We start from the raw sequence: 13,840 nt of genomic DNA, 5'->3' as shown, positions 1-13,840 counted from the left end.
ACCACTATCTATGGAGAACATGCATTGTTGTATCTCCTCATAAGTGGGTAGTGAGCACAAAAAATCATGGAAAGTTGGTGGTACTGTAGGCTGAATGTAGGGGGCAAGGTGAGAAATACCTAGGTAGGGACGAGGGTTCATCCCAAGGGCAGAGTGGAAGTAAGTTACAACTTCCTTCTTGATGTCCTCAGTAGAGGAGTTCACAAACAGTAAGTATTAAAACTAAAAATAAATAAATAAATATAAAAATAAAAAATAAATAAAGAAGTGGTAGTCTGAATAGAATAAGATATCAACCCTAAGAATATGAATTAGGAAGGAGCATAAGTCTAAGATAGTAATGGCATAATAAAATTTATTGCATATTATTGAATTGAAAATCAAGAGGTATTACAAACTAAATATTCTGAGATTAAATTGCAAACTACACAAAAACGAAATTCCTTAGAAAAGTAATAGTCTGATAATCAAGACTGCAGTGCCTTTGCTTGAACTCTTCATATCGATCTGAACTGCTAGTGTTGCCATCATCATACGAGGGGTAGGGTCTAGACCGCAGGATCGAAGAAATCGTCAACCCCATGAATGATCACACGGCCATCAATGTAGACGTCCCACTCTTTGACCTTGACACCATTGATAGAAGTAGGTCCTCCACCCGGAAGCGTAGTGGGCACAAGGGAATGGCCGGAAAGGAGAGTGTCAATCTTAGACACGTAGGGCATAGACATATCAAGAACCTCTCTATCAATCTTAAATGGCACAACGTGATACTGAAGGAGCCCCAATGAAGGATCTCCGGTCTTGTAATAGTACAAAGCATTGTCGTGGGGGCAAAATATGGTGACAGTGCTGTGGTTTGCTAATTGATCATGTGGAACCAAAGTTTGTAGGGTGTACCTTAATATCAATGACATGACCATATAACCCTTGCTTGATAGAGAACTTGAGATCATGTCAACGTTAATCTCGTGATCGACTCGGGTTGCAATGGATTGTGGCATCATTGAAAGAAAAAGAAGAACAAGAATGGTTAATGAAAGTTTAGAATCCATGAGAGAGAGAACTGCAAGTTTTTTTTACTGAACAAAAGGTGGATGTAGTATGTGAAAGATGTAAATATTTTCCCTAAATATAAAATACACGTATAGAAACCCTAGATGGTACCCCTGTCTCTCTCTCTATATATATATATCTTAAAACATTGCACTACAAGCTATCCTCCATGAACTGTCTCCAAATAACTGTTTAATTACGCCGTAGAAGATAAAATTTGTGTGTGAAGATCAAGAGTAACTGTTAGAGGTTCTTCTCATGCATGTCCAGCGCAGTCCAGGTGTGCAAGGTGGCTTGAAGTTGACGCCAACGTCCGGGGATATCAATATGGACTTTGGGCTTATTTAACATGACTGATTGGGCTAGACTCATAAGACTCGATCTGCTAAACTTCTATACGAAAGTCTCAAACATGTTGAATCTAGATTTTCCACTATATAACTAAATCTGGACGCCAATATGATTTGTCAATTCCATTGATCTTATTTGAATTCAAAATTATAACCCAAAGGCCAAAAGCTGTAATTAATTAGACGATTCTATAATGAGAGTACTCTCATGATAAGCAATATATTGTGCATTCAATCACTGGATTAAAAAGCTGATAGATGGCTTACGTTGTCCACGAATTTGACAATATGTATCACACTGAATTTTTTATATGCCTCTGATAGCCCTCTGCTCAGAACTGATTTAGCCGGCATCATGTGAAGCTTCCAAATTTGAACTGCTGCAACTATACAGAGTAAGATAAATCGAGACTTTTTTTTTTTTTTTTTTTGTAAGTGAAATCGAAACTATTTTGAAGGACTTTAGTATAAAAATTAACCCGAGCTTTCTTGCAACGTCTTCAAAGTTGAATTACAAGGACCCGTCTCTGAAGTTGTGTGTTACTGGATTCTTTGGTTTGTAGGTTTAGAGTCGTTCGGTATACTTCATGCATGTATACAAGGATTGTTTAGTGCTTTGAAGAAATATAATTGGCCAAGTTCTATCAATTTAACTGGAATTTGAAGAAGCCTCAATTCGTTCTCTATAACATTGACGTTCAAAACAAAAATTAAAATTGAGATGTGGCTGTAGAAAATTTTGATTTTTGAAGTAGAAAACCGAATAGAACAATTTATTTATTTATTTATTTATTAATTTATGGTTATTTTTTGTCATTTTGGATGAATTTTTGAAAATTTTGATATCCTCAAAGATTATGGCAATACTGTGGTAAGTACCAATATTACTGCACATATGAAGAAAATCTTTTTGCGTATGGAAGCAATTCAACAAATACGCAGAATAAAAACAAAAACAAATATTTAATGATAAAATATATATATTTTGCTTTTGTTCTTCAAAGATTTTGTTGTAACAATAATAGATTAACAGGTAAGGATTAAAACTAAAAAAATAATAAATAATAAATAAAGGGTAATCTGGGTAGAATAAGATATCAACCCTAAAAATATGAATTAGGAATGAAAACAAGTCTACATGGTTTACAAGCTTAATATTCTGAGATATAATTGCAAACTCTATACAGCAACAAAATTCCTTGGAAAGTAGTAGTCTGATAATCAAGACTATGGTCTCTTTGCTTCAACTCTTCTTGTCTGAAGGGATAGTAGTACTGTATTGCCATCATCCTACCAAGGGTAGGGTCTAGACCGCAGGATCGAAGAAGTCGTCAACCCCATGAATGATCACACGGCCATCATTGTAGATGTCCCACTCTTTGACCTTGACACCATTGATAGAAGTAGGTCCTCCACCGGGAAGCGTAGTGAGCACAAGCGAATGGCCGGAAAGGAGAGTGTCAATCTTAGACACGTAGGGCATAGACAAATCAAGAACCTCTCTATCAATCTTAAATGGCACGACGTGATACTGAAGGATTGTGTGTCTGTTTGTTAATAATGGATTCTTTTGTTAGAGAATAGATTTGTTTGGTACTTCATGTATACAAGGATAGCTGAGTGCTTTGAAGAAATATTTTCTGTAATATATATATATATATATATATATATATATATATATATATATTTTAATTAGTATTCACACACACATGCCTTCATTCTGTAATATATAATTGGCCTAGTTTTATTAATTTAGGTAAGTTCTATTATTTTGTTTTTTTAGTTAAAAGGTAAGCATATATTGAGATAGAAAAGGAATGTACAGGGAGCCCCCAAGCAGGGGGAAAGAACTGAACATAACACCAAACATCAACCAACAATGACAGCAGCAAAGGCAAACCAAAAACAACATCCAAATGAGAATGAACATCCAATTAATCTTTTATACAACTTCTAAATTGACTAGTCTTCCAAGGGAAACCATGTGTGACAGTCAGCAAAAGCACAGCCCTCCATGAACATGTTCTGCAGATCCTCAATTGAACCCATTTGATTCATCTCAGCACCCTTCTTCAAAATTAGTGATGCTAATCTTGCTCTAAGCCAACTTTTGATGAGATTAATGATATGTTGAGCACTGGAGGCTTTGTTCCTGAAGGCCCTCACATTCCTTTCAGTCCAGATGAAGTAAACAGCAGCCGAGAGCAAGAGTTTGTGCAATGTGAAGTGCTTCCCTTGCCAGTTGGATGGACACCAGGTTATGAGGTCATTCCAACAATCCGGCCTAATGTAGAACCCAGCAACATTCTGAACAAATTCCCAAACCGAGCAACTGAATGGGCAGTTGAAGAAAATGTGATCTATTGATTCCCAACCAGAAAGGCATAAGTTCTATTAATTTTGTTTACATCCATTAATATTCATTGTGATGATTAATTAGGATTGGACAAGTATGTTTCGCCTCATTAATCCAAGTGAAAGAATATGATTAATACATACATGGTTAAATTGAATGCTATTACACTTATCAACTGTCCCTCATACAAGCTTACCCTTTAACAAGAGAGACCCCAAAGGGCACAGCCAGCACAAAGCAGCCAACACAAGAAAGAACAACAAATACCTCAACAGAAAATTGTAAACAACACACATTCTCTAATTTCAACTACCTACTCAGCAAGGCACCATGCTTGTCCTCCTGCAAAGGAACAGCCTTGCACAAACAGTTGCATTAGATCCTCCTGTGTTCCAATCATTCTGAGATGACCTCCATTCCTTACTTTCATAGATGCAAGCTTGGCTCGAACACAACTTTTGATCAGACAAATAATGTGGTGAGGGGAAGAAATTTTGTTTCTAAAGGCCCTTGCATTCCTCTCCAACCAAATAAAATAAATTGCAGCATTGAAGAGTAGCTTGTGGATAAAGAATTTCTTTGAAGTCCATGTGATAGAGCACCAATTAATTAAATCACCCCAACTATCTGGTAAAATATAGAACCCTGCTACATGCTGGACAAACAACCATTAAAGCTTACCTTTACCCCAAAAAAAAAAAAAAAAAAACTGTCCCTCATAAATACATATGAACTGAAATTATATTATAATAAAATAAAAGAACTTACAAAAACCAAAATTTTATAACAATCAACCAAGTTGGCAACTGAAATTATATAAGTGACTTGTTTGCAGCCAACTATTAACACAATCTCCATGGTACACATGGAAGCTTTCCATATGAGTGACCAGTTCCGCCCCAACATGAAACTTCTCCAAATATATCATACATGTATCATACACTACTCCATTGAAGAAGAACTACCAACAATCACCTTATCCATAGCCTCCATTAACGATTCCTCCAAAGCCTTTTCTAGTGTAGATGGTGAAAAGTAGAGATAGACGTCCACAACCATCAATGGTATGGGGTCAAAGAGGAGGTCCTTGCGAGTTGCACTTGTACAAATAATAGCCCGAGAAAGAATGATCATCTCATTAATCATCTCTGCATCATCCGGAATTTGCTTAAAAGAAAGGATGCTAGAGAAGAGTGAGGCTACGTTATGATCATCGTGATTTGGTTGTAGTAGCTGGCTATAAGCCAAAGAGAAGCAATATGAATTCTCATAGCGCAGACTTAGCAGTTCTCCAGAATCATTGTTAAGTGTAACTTGATGAACCCTTAATTGAATGGCAAGGAATTCGAGTCCCCATTGCAAAAGATCATATGATGAAATTATTTTAGGATCAAGAGAGCCTTGACTCAACCCCCATGAATACAGCCTTCGACTTGACATATTCAAGTACTGCACAGAATTATTATGAAGGATATTAGGTCAAACATATATTCAGAGTGAAGTAAAGAAAGAGATTATCCATGCATATAATGAAGATTTGGCTGAAAAATCAATAAGAGAGAGAGAAAAAATATATATATTAAGTACGATTTGATTATATGTTAAATATATATATATATATATATTTCGGAAGGAAAAAAAAAAAAAAAAAAAGGCAACAAGATCACTTACTCGAGAAGTGAAGATAGGAGGAATACAACTACAAGAAGTGATTAGTTTTAAAAAGAGGAAATCAGAGAGGGTGAGAAAGATGAAGGTAGTGGATATATAAACAACCAGGAATGAGAAATACATACACATATGAATATGGATATGTTCCAGCGGTAGTTTAACGAAAACTAAATTAATAACACAATTACTGGCTAATTAAGATGTATAATTGTAAAAGAATAATCAAGTTTTTTTTTTTTTTTTTCGGTAAGTAAGTTTAAATAATCAAGTATTTAATAATTGAAAAATAATAGAAACAAAAATTTAACTGTAATCTGAATAGAATAACCTTTATGGGAGAACTGCAAGTTCGTTTGCTGGAATGAAGGAGAACAAAAGGTGGTTCAGCATGTCAAAGATGAAAACATGACATATAGAACCCTAGACTAGATACTATATATATACACGGATAATAATTATCCAGCCTAAAAGGCTTAACCAGAAGCGATGAAGTGGTTAACCTTGCAGTACAAGGAATCCTACTTGAACTAGGGTAGCAATTTCCGCGGGTTGGACTTTTGAGATATAACTCAAGCCCAACCCAACATTTGAAAATTAATGTTTAACTCTGACCATTAGAATTACCACAAAAAAAAAAAACTCTACCCACTACTCACTAGACTTGAGCCCAATCTATCTTTCTATTTTGTACTTCGGGTTAAGATTAGTCGGGTTATTTATATGATCAATTCCCACACTAAAACTTATTATATAAAATTTTAAATTACTCCAAAACATAAAAGATTTTAAAAACTTATTATAAATTTTTTAAAAATTACGTACAAATTCTTAGAAATTAATTCTCCAAATGTCAACATATAATAAATTAAGATTCAAGTCTATTTACGAGGCTACGAGCAAAGCTTTGAATGACCTCCAAGGCTTATCATTTATGGCTTATACAAGTTGCAAGAGAGAGCTTTTGCTGACAGAAAGTATTACATGATCCCGACCAATCATAAAATTGTCATACAATCATAAAATTGAATAAAGTGTCATGATCTCAACCAACCAATCACAACCTGTCATGCAATCAAAAAATTGAATAAAGTGTCATGATCTTAACCAACCAATCACAAACTATCATGCAATCATAAAATTGAATAAAGTTGACATATTTATTTAATAATAGTTTGTGATTGGCCGAGACCAGATCACGTCATCATTTCTTGCGACGGACAAGGAAGTGTTTAGATGACCTGAACCCTAAAAAGAACTCTTTGTTTAAACAGCTCTTTGGTTTGCCTGATCAATGTAAGTCGAGTGGCTTACAAGGCCCGAACACAAATTTCTCAGGCTCTCTGAAACCTCGAAGGAAGGCTAAGAAAAACCTTTTCTACATTCTGTCAATGAACTTTGATAATTTCTTGAAGATGTCCAGAGGTTTCAGAATCTAATTTTACTTACCACCAATCCTGATCTTGTTGAAGCATACTTTGGAATGCGTTATCGGAAATAAATCCCTATAATTAGAGTAATTGTGCAAAATGATAAAGATAACCTTACTCCTCTGCATTATAGGCCTTAATCTCTTTGTCAAAAGTGATAATATAAGTTAAACAGAAGACGCGACAAACAGACACTTAACAGGACAGCTTTGTTGGCCAAACATAGTGCAGAACTTGATGGAAACTGTAATGCTGAGAGCAAGCCAGATCTTAGACTATCCTGTAAGCAATTCAGCACATGGCAGAAAAGGATGACACTCGCAATCCGTGTTTTTCCATTGCTTCTTTCACAAAACAGAGATTACAACCAAGTGCACTGAAATATGGCAAGAGCTCATCACACATGATTGGTAGAAGTTGTTTGTTGGAAGACCAAGGTGGCATAAATTAGTTCATTCCATGCATCAGGGACCCCAGGAAGGCACCAGTGACTGCAATCTTGCCGCCTGGTAGAGACCTTTTTCCCATCGGTACGGTTCTTGCCATAGACTGATGGGTGGCCATCCTTGCGAAAATTGGTCAACCTTGTCACGTTTAATAGTGTCACTGGAACATGCATTTCCTGTATTGCCTCCTCTACTATCTTCATTTTCAAAGGATAATTATTGAGGAAGGCCCCATTTAATATAGGTAGAGTCTCCCCATTACACGTTCCACCGGAGTCCCAATCTCCACCTCTGTTTAAAGAATTTACAAACAAATTTAGAAAATATCATGCCTTCCAAAATACCTAAGTTGAGACAACTTCACACATAAAAAAACATCTACATTATTTCTCTGTGTTTTCTCCACAGCGCCTAGAGCAAGAATGATATAAACGATTAAAGAACCTCAGTAATTATTAAAGGCTTAAAAAGGTCGAGTTTATTGGTTGCCCAATAACAGAGCAACGGGAAACATGGGGCTATTTTCCTTTCTTTTATAATCATCCAGTTTCATGGAAGCAAAACAAGTAATGATATAACGCTAAAACGGGAAAGAAAAGACAACCTGAAATGGGCAGACGAGTAGCCGCGATAAAATATCAACTTCTTTGCCGGATTCATGTTTTTATCAATCCACTTTGTCCAGGTCTTCAGAGACTTCCTATAAGCTTCCACTGCATCAAACCGGGGATAGACATAATCACCCTCTTTATAGTAGTTTTTTCTGTGCATACCAAACACTTCTGTTAGTCATTAATTCCATATGTGCATTTTAGTTTAATCAACACCAGAATCAATAAAAGTGAGTAAATGCCATCACATACTTGATTCGAACAGCATATGAGTGGTTTTTTAGTGTTGCTAAAAAGGTTACAGAAGGATATACATAATATGCAATAAACAAGATTAAAAGGTCTATCCCATCTACATTTGGAAAGAAAAAAGTATGAATTCATGGTCAGCAAGTACCACATTATTGCGCTGCAAGCACAATGGTGATGCGGGTATTCGGACACCATTTTGAGAAGAGAAATGATAAGTCTTCCGATCTCAATTACCGACTCTTCGTAGTTGGATCACGTTGGAACTCTTAAAAAAAATCCCGTAAACATCTCTTTCTCTTCGACTTATTTTCAACCACGTTGTATTCGAAGAAGAAGTCGACAATTGAAGTCGGAAGACCTATCATTACTCTTTTGAGAATCTATTTCTCTTGAAGAGGTAATGGGCCTATGGGCTTGACCAACTCAATTCAACCAAGTCTTTAGCTAACTATTTTGTATCGGCTACATAAATCACTTTTTGTCATTCTGCTCTTTCTAAGGCCACAGTAGGATATATGGGCTTCAAAATTGAAATAAATTTACAGAAAAAAGGATCCTGAACATAGAAAAGGAAGATAAAAATCGCAAAACAAAACAAGAAATTATCTCAAAAGGATAGTTGTTGACTCTGATATACCTACCCCCTAGCGGTCTTCCCGTGAGTCCACCAGTGCCCTGTATTGAAGACGAGAATGTCAGCCCGCTTCCATCGGCCAGCTGATTTGTCAATTTTGTCTATTGATAGGGTTGGATTTGAATTCCCTTGTCCATTTAAGCGAGTTCCTTCCCTAACAAGGAAATGTGAACGCAAAAATTCCACCGTGCAGTTATAATCCTGCCCAATCAGTTTGATAGTGTGACTACAACTTAATGCTTTATGTTTTTTTAAGAGAATTTGTTAACGACCTGAACAATATCTGTGTGCATATGGTAAATGTTGTTAGGTGTTATATTAACCTAGAACAGGCTATTGACAGGAATTATAGAAGTTCAGTTTACAGGAAAAACAAAAGGTGACTAATACAACAGTATAATGAAAATCACGTGTGCCTAGTCAAATAAAGCCCAGTAGTTATCAGCAACCTTTCAACTATGCCCGTCATCAAGTTTTCATAATGAATCAATCAACAACTAAAAATAGGAATATGATTACAAGAACATGCAGCCAACCCCATTCATATGGCATAGAGGCAAGTATGATGATTATGATTACAAGGACAACCTTTCTAATGTAATGCCTAATAAAAGAAGCAGCAGCAGCAACAACCACCACCAAAGTCTTTTCCCAACAATTAGGGCTACATGAATCCTATAATCCCATTTTGCTCTATCTGAGACCATGGCGTTCGTAAAACTACATGTTACCATATCCTTCCTTGCTACCCCTACCCACATTAACTTTGGCCTTCCTCTTCCCCTAATATTACCCTTAAGGTGTTCAACTAACGCACATAAAAGTCTTCTCTGAAAGAAAAATAAACAATGTCTCTTCAAAATATAGAACTATCTTAATCCAAAATTCGAATGGAACATATGAAGCATATGGTAGATGCGAAGTTTACAATTACCTCAAATTTGAAAATGTAAAAGCCTCTTCCCTTTGTGATTTTGTAGCCATGGGTTTCATACATTTTGTTCTTGTCTGGTATGCCTTCACGGAGAAGGCATAAGAGGGATTCAAACTGGTTTCTATTCATGGAATCTCCAACCAGCATCAGCCGTTTGCCTCTCAGTCTCACCAAGAAGTCTGTTGCATTGAACCTTCAAAATAATACATTTCCACCAAATATGATCAAATACGAAAACATGATGAAGTTAAAGAGTTCTTACTGAGGTAAAGTCCTTCAAAACATTTAACGGAAAAAAATAAATAAATAAACATAAAAAATTAATGATCCATATAGTTAATCAAGAGGCAAAGAGAGAATAAAAACATGTTAGGAAAAAAATTAAAATACATAAGAATTTGAAGTCCATAATTGGATTTTTTTCCAGTTTTCAGCACCAAACAGATCACATGTGTCCCCAGGGGACATAAGTAATAATTTTTAATTAGAGCAAGAAGCCTACAACTGAATTGGATCACTTTCAGGTGGTTGCAAAACTACCGAATGCATCAACACAAACACGTCAGAATAACAACATAACCTACTAAAGTATATTGTCCGTATTGATTTTTTTTTTAATATACTTTTGAATTGATAACCAAGTTGGATTTGGATCATTTTCATTTATTTACAATTAACAAGAACTTTGGCATTGAATTTCATCTTGACATCAATCAATCAGCTATCAAAATATTGCCCATTAAAACACTTTATCAGTCAGAAACCAATTATGGTTGTATAATAAGTTTAGGATAATGCTAAGTAAGCCCCCGAAAGCATCCCAACCATGGGATGCTTTCAAATGGTCCCACACATGAGAGCGTCCCATGATTGGGATGCTCTTGGCCCAACACTTCGGGTGAAGTGTTGGGCTTATTTAGCATTGTCCATAAGTTTAATGCCTACTGCTTAGGAGACAGAAAATCCTGAATTTGAATACCCCTGAAGACCAGCCACCTTCCTAGGTTTCCTTGGGGTATTAACAGATGCAGAATGTGTGGTGAGCCTACCTATGCTGTGGATTCGTCAGGCCAAAGGTCCAGATAATTCATTAACAAAAAAGTAAGAAGTTTTGGGAATTTATTCAAAGTTGAACGCACCCCCCCTCCTCCTCCTCTTCTTATATATTTTGAGAGAGAACATGACAAGATAATGTCCAGTGTTGACACTATAATTCACCAAAGTTGAGGACTTTTTACATATAAAACCCTATATAACCAAATACCCCAACTCTTACCATTCTAAAGGATAATAGAGGAGCATCTAACATTACACCACTGGAAGACTATGATTAAGAAGTTTAAATACAACCACTTGACCAATTTAATACGCAGATGAAAGTGTCTTGATTAGTGCTTTTAAACATTTAATAAACATTTAATATGCTGAATTTCTCTCACTCTTAAACTAAAATAAGCATATCAATTAACACAATGATACTCAAACCATAATTAGGTATCAATTCACTAGAACTGCAAATACCCAAATGAGATTAAATTAATAAAATAAATAAATTGGAGGGGACAAAGGACTCACCGTGGAAGATCACAGCCGTCAGGCTTCCATCGCCATTTTAGATACTCAGAGTCGCGCCTTCCATTGATTTGGCAGTCATATGCTTCGTCAACATAAGGGCAAGACCCGGGTTCGTAAAGTGGGTACTCCTCAGCTTTCACCCAAGTCCCCACATACAAATCGCAATGTTTATCCCAATTCACCTTCTTAATATCAACATCACCACCATTGTTAGTGATTGCACTAACAGATTCATTTTCCGAAACTGGGTAGTTCTTCTCTTCAACCCCAGAATCAACCGACTCACTCTTGTTGATGGTATCCTCAAATTCAGAATCTACGGCAAACTCTGATTTGGAAAGTGGGTGGCTTCTCTCTTCAACCCCAGAATCAACCGACTCAGTCTTGTTGATGGTATCATCAAATTCAGAATCTGCGACAAAGTCTGGTTTGGAAATTGGTGGGATAGGTTTTTGAAGCGATGTTTCCAAGATTTTTGGGTCAGCGAGAGAATTAGATGTGGAGGCTGAAATGGCGGTGGAATTTTGGGATTTGTTTTGGGGAGAATTAAAAAGAAGTGAAGAAGAGAAAAGATGTGTTGAGGAAGAGAAATCTGTGGAGAGAATGTGTGTGGAGTCGAGTGCTCGTTTACTGAAGAAGAATATGATCAGGAGAAACAAGCAAAGGAACAAGAAGAAGATCGTAATTGTGTAACGGTTCTTCTTGTGAGAGGAAGCTGCCATTTGTGAGATGGCATGTTCTACCGAGAGAAACACACACTCGCAGAGAGAGAGAGAGAGAGAGGAAGGGAGACAGAACACGCTTGGCACACCCCTTTCATGGTAATACTGTTCGGGATCTAAAATGGTGCGGGCCAATCCACCACAGGCCCATCTGGTTTCTTGATTAATGGATCATGTATAGTTTAATTAATGATTATTAATGCTAATTTTGTACTAGTATATAATATTAAATTTGGCCCCCAAATATTTTTCAGAATTCTATTAACAGTAATTATTCATGGTTATTAATAGTAATTTTGTATAAGAAAATTAAAATTGACCTTCCAAAATTTTATAAAATTCTCATTTATAGTTACTTATTTATAAAAATTAAAGATGGTTTGTGAAATAAATTATTTACTCTTTCGAACCTTTTGATCTTGCCTTTAAAAATTCAAACTTCATAATAGAAGCGTTTATTATTTTGTAAGTTTTGCCAAAACGTATTAGTACTCTCTCTATATGTATAAAATTTGCCCATGCATAATTCATTCGGATAACATGAAAGTCCAACTAAATAGCATTTCCAGAATCCCCGATTGAATCTCAATTATTGGTAAAGCAGTCATATTTTTTTCACCTAAATGAGAACTTAATTTAGCGGGTCTTTCTAAAAGGGTAGTTCCTTGCTTTCCAAAATGCTTATATAATTTTATTTTTAAAAAAAAAGATGATTAAAAATTCAGCATTTACAAACTTAAAGTAAAATAATACATACATAAATATATATACGTATGCAGATATTATACAATAATACGAATCATGGTAAAAATATACGGTAGCATGCACGTAAGTTATGTAACAGACTAACAGTTATTTGTTTGTATATATTACAAGTATTATTATTTTTATACTATTTTTTGATATTTTTCTATCAAATCTCAACATTAAATCAAATTTAAAAAGTGATAAATTTATTATAAACCATTTGTGGGGTTGCATATATATTTATTTGTTTAGATATCTTATTTTTTTATTTATCCAAAAAAAAAACAGATCTTCTATTTTTATCATAACTGTCAACATATAGTTTTAAATTATAGTACGCATAATGGAATTAATTCATGGTAGTATTTGACAAAATATATAGATATATATTATTATATGATACTAGTTATTATATATTAAATTATTTTAACTTTCCGATTGATTGAAAAAATGAAATTGACAAGTTAATTGTCAAACATGTTATATTTTCACAATATTTAGAAATAGCTTTTCTTTCTGTAAAAAGGCAATGTCAACTTTTTAATGAAATTTTTCATTAATGTATAACACGTATAAAGTTTAATATATGTGCATTATACAATTTGACTCAAAAGTATGATGAGTATTATTTGTTAAACTTGTACAGAATACCGAATTTTTGCAAGGGTAAAGTGGAAAAATAAAAAATCACCCTGCAATATATAGAATGTGCAAATATTCATTGGTATTTAAAAAAAAAAAAAAAAAAAAAAAAAAAAAAAAAAAAAAGGCCTCTACATTTTCCAATTGAGTAAATAAGAAAAATTCTTCAATTTAAAAACTGAAACACCAAAAATACTCTTTAAGACGAAATATAAATAAAAAACACTGATTTCACAATTTTAAAATTTTTATTAAAAATAAAAATAAAGGTTTTTATAAATAAATAATTGGGATTTTGGAGTATTTTTTAGTTTTTTTAAAAAATTCAATTTTTTTTAGTTTTTACAAAAAATAATAATAATAATAATAAGAAGAAAAAAAATTGAACACTCAAATACCTAAAATGTTGTTAAGGGT

At 34.6% G+C, this 13,840-nt stretch overlaps 2 protein-coding genes across 2 annotated transcripts; both read right to left on the bottom strand.

Moving 5' to 3' along the window:
* Nucleotides 1-548: 548 nt before the first annotated feature.
* Nucleotides 549-1,004, bottom strand: LOC132278022 (putative fasciclin-like arabinogalactan protein 20). The gene has a single exon (XM_059779855.1). It carries the CDS (start codon nucleotides 1,002-1,004, stop codon nucleotides 549-551), a length of 456 nt encoding a protein of 151 aa, XP_059635838.1.
* A 5,959-nt stretch (nucleotides 1,005-6,963) lies between these two features.
* Nucleotides 6,964-12,108, bottom strand: LOC132279440 (protein trichome birefringence-like 5). The gene is made up of 5 exons (XM_059781418.1): nucleotides 11,313-12,108; nucleotides 9,738-9,930; nucleotides 8,811-9,004; nucleotides 7,911-8,069; nucleotides 6,964-7,597 (listed from the first exon to the last, which is right to left on the bottom strand). The coding sequence occupies exons 1-5, from the start codon at nucleotides 12,032-12,034 to the stop codon at nucleotides 7,258-7,260; spliced, it is 1,608 nt and encodes a 535-aa protein (XP_059637401.1). The 5' UTR covers nucleotides 12,035-12,108; the 3' UTR covers nucleotides 6,964-7,257.
* Between the last annotated feature and the right edge of the window lie 1,732 nt (nucleotides 12,109-13,840).

Source organism: Cornus florida, unplaced genomic scaffold (genome assembly GCF_030987335.1).
Source record: "Cornus florida cultivar Cherokee Brave unplaced genomic scaffold, ASM3098733v1 CherokeeBrave_3.0.0_Hap2_Chr10, whole genome shotgun sequence".
Classification (NCBI taxonomy): Eukaryota; Viridiplantae; Streptophyta; class Magnoliopsida; order Cornales; family Cornaceae; genus Cornus; species Cornus florida.
This window is presented reverse-complemented; position numbering and strand designations above follow the sequence as displayed.

What these genes read in the sequence shown, in the direction of transcription:
- LOC132279440 (XM_059781418.1), bottom strand. Translation starts at nt 12,034, where the DNA reads ATGGCAGCTTCCTCTCACAAGAAGAACCGTTACACAATTACGATCTTC. An exon ending in GACGGCTGTGATCTTCCACG is followed by an intron (nt 9,931 to 11,312) that starts GTGAGTCCTTTG and finishes ATTATTTTGAAG; the next exon opens with GTTCAATGCAACAGACTTCT. An exon ending in TTTACATTTTCAAATTTGAG is followed by an intron (nt 9,005 to 9,737) that starts GTAATTGTAAAC and finishes CTGATTGGGCAG; the next exon opens with GATTATAACTGCACGGTGGA.
- LOC132278022 (XM_059779855.1), bottom strand. Translation starts at nt 1,004, where the DNA reads ATGCCACAATCCATTGCAACCCGAGTCGATCACGAGATTAACGTTGAC.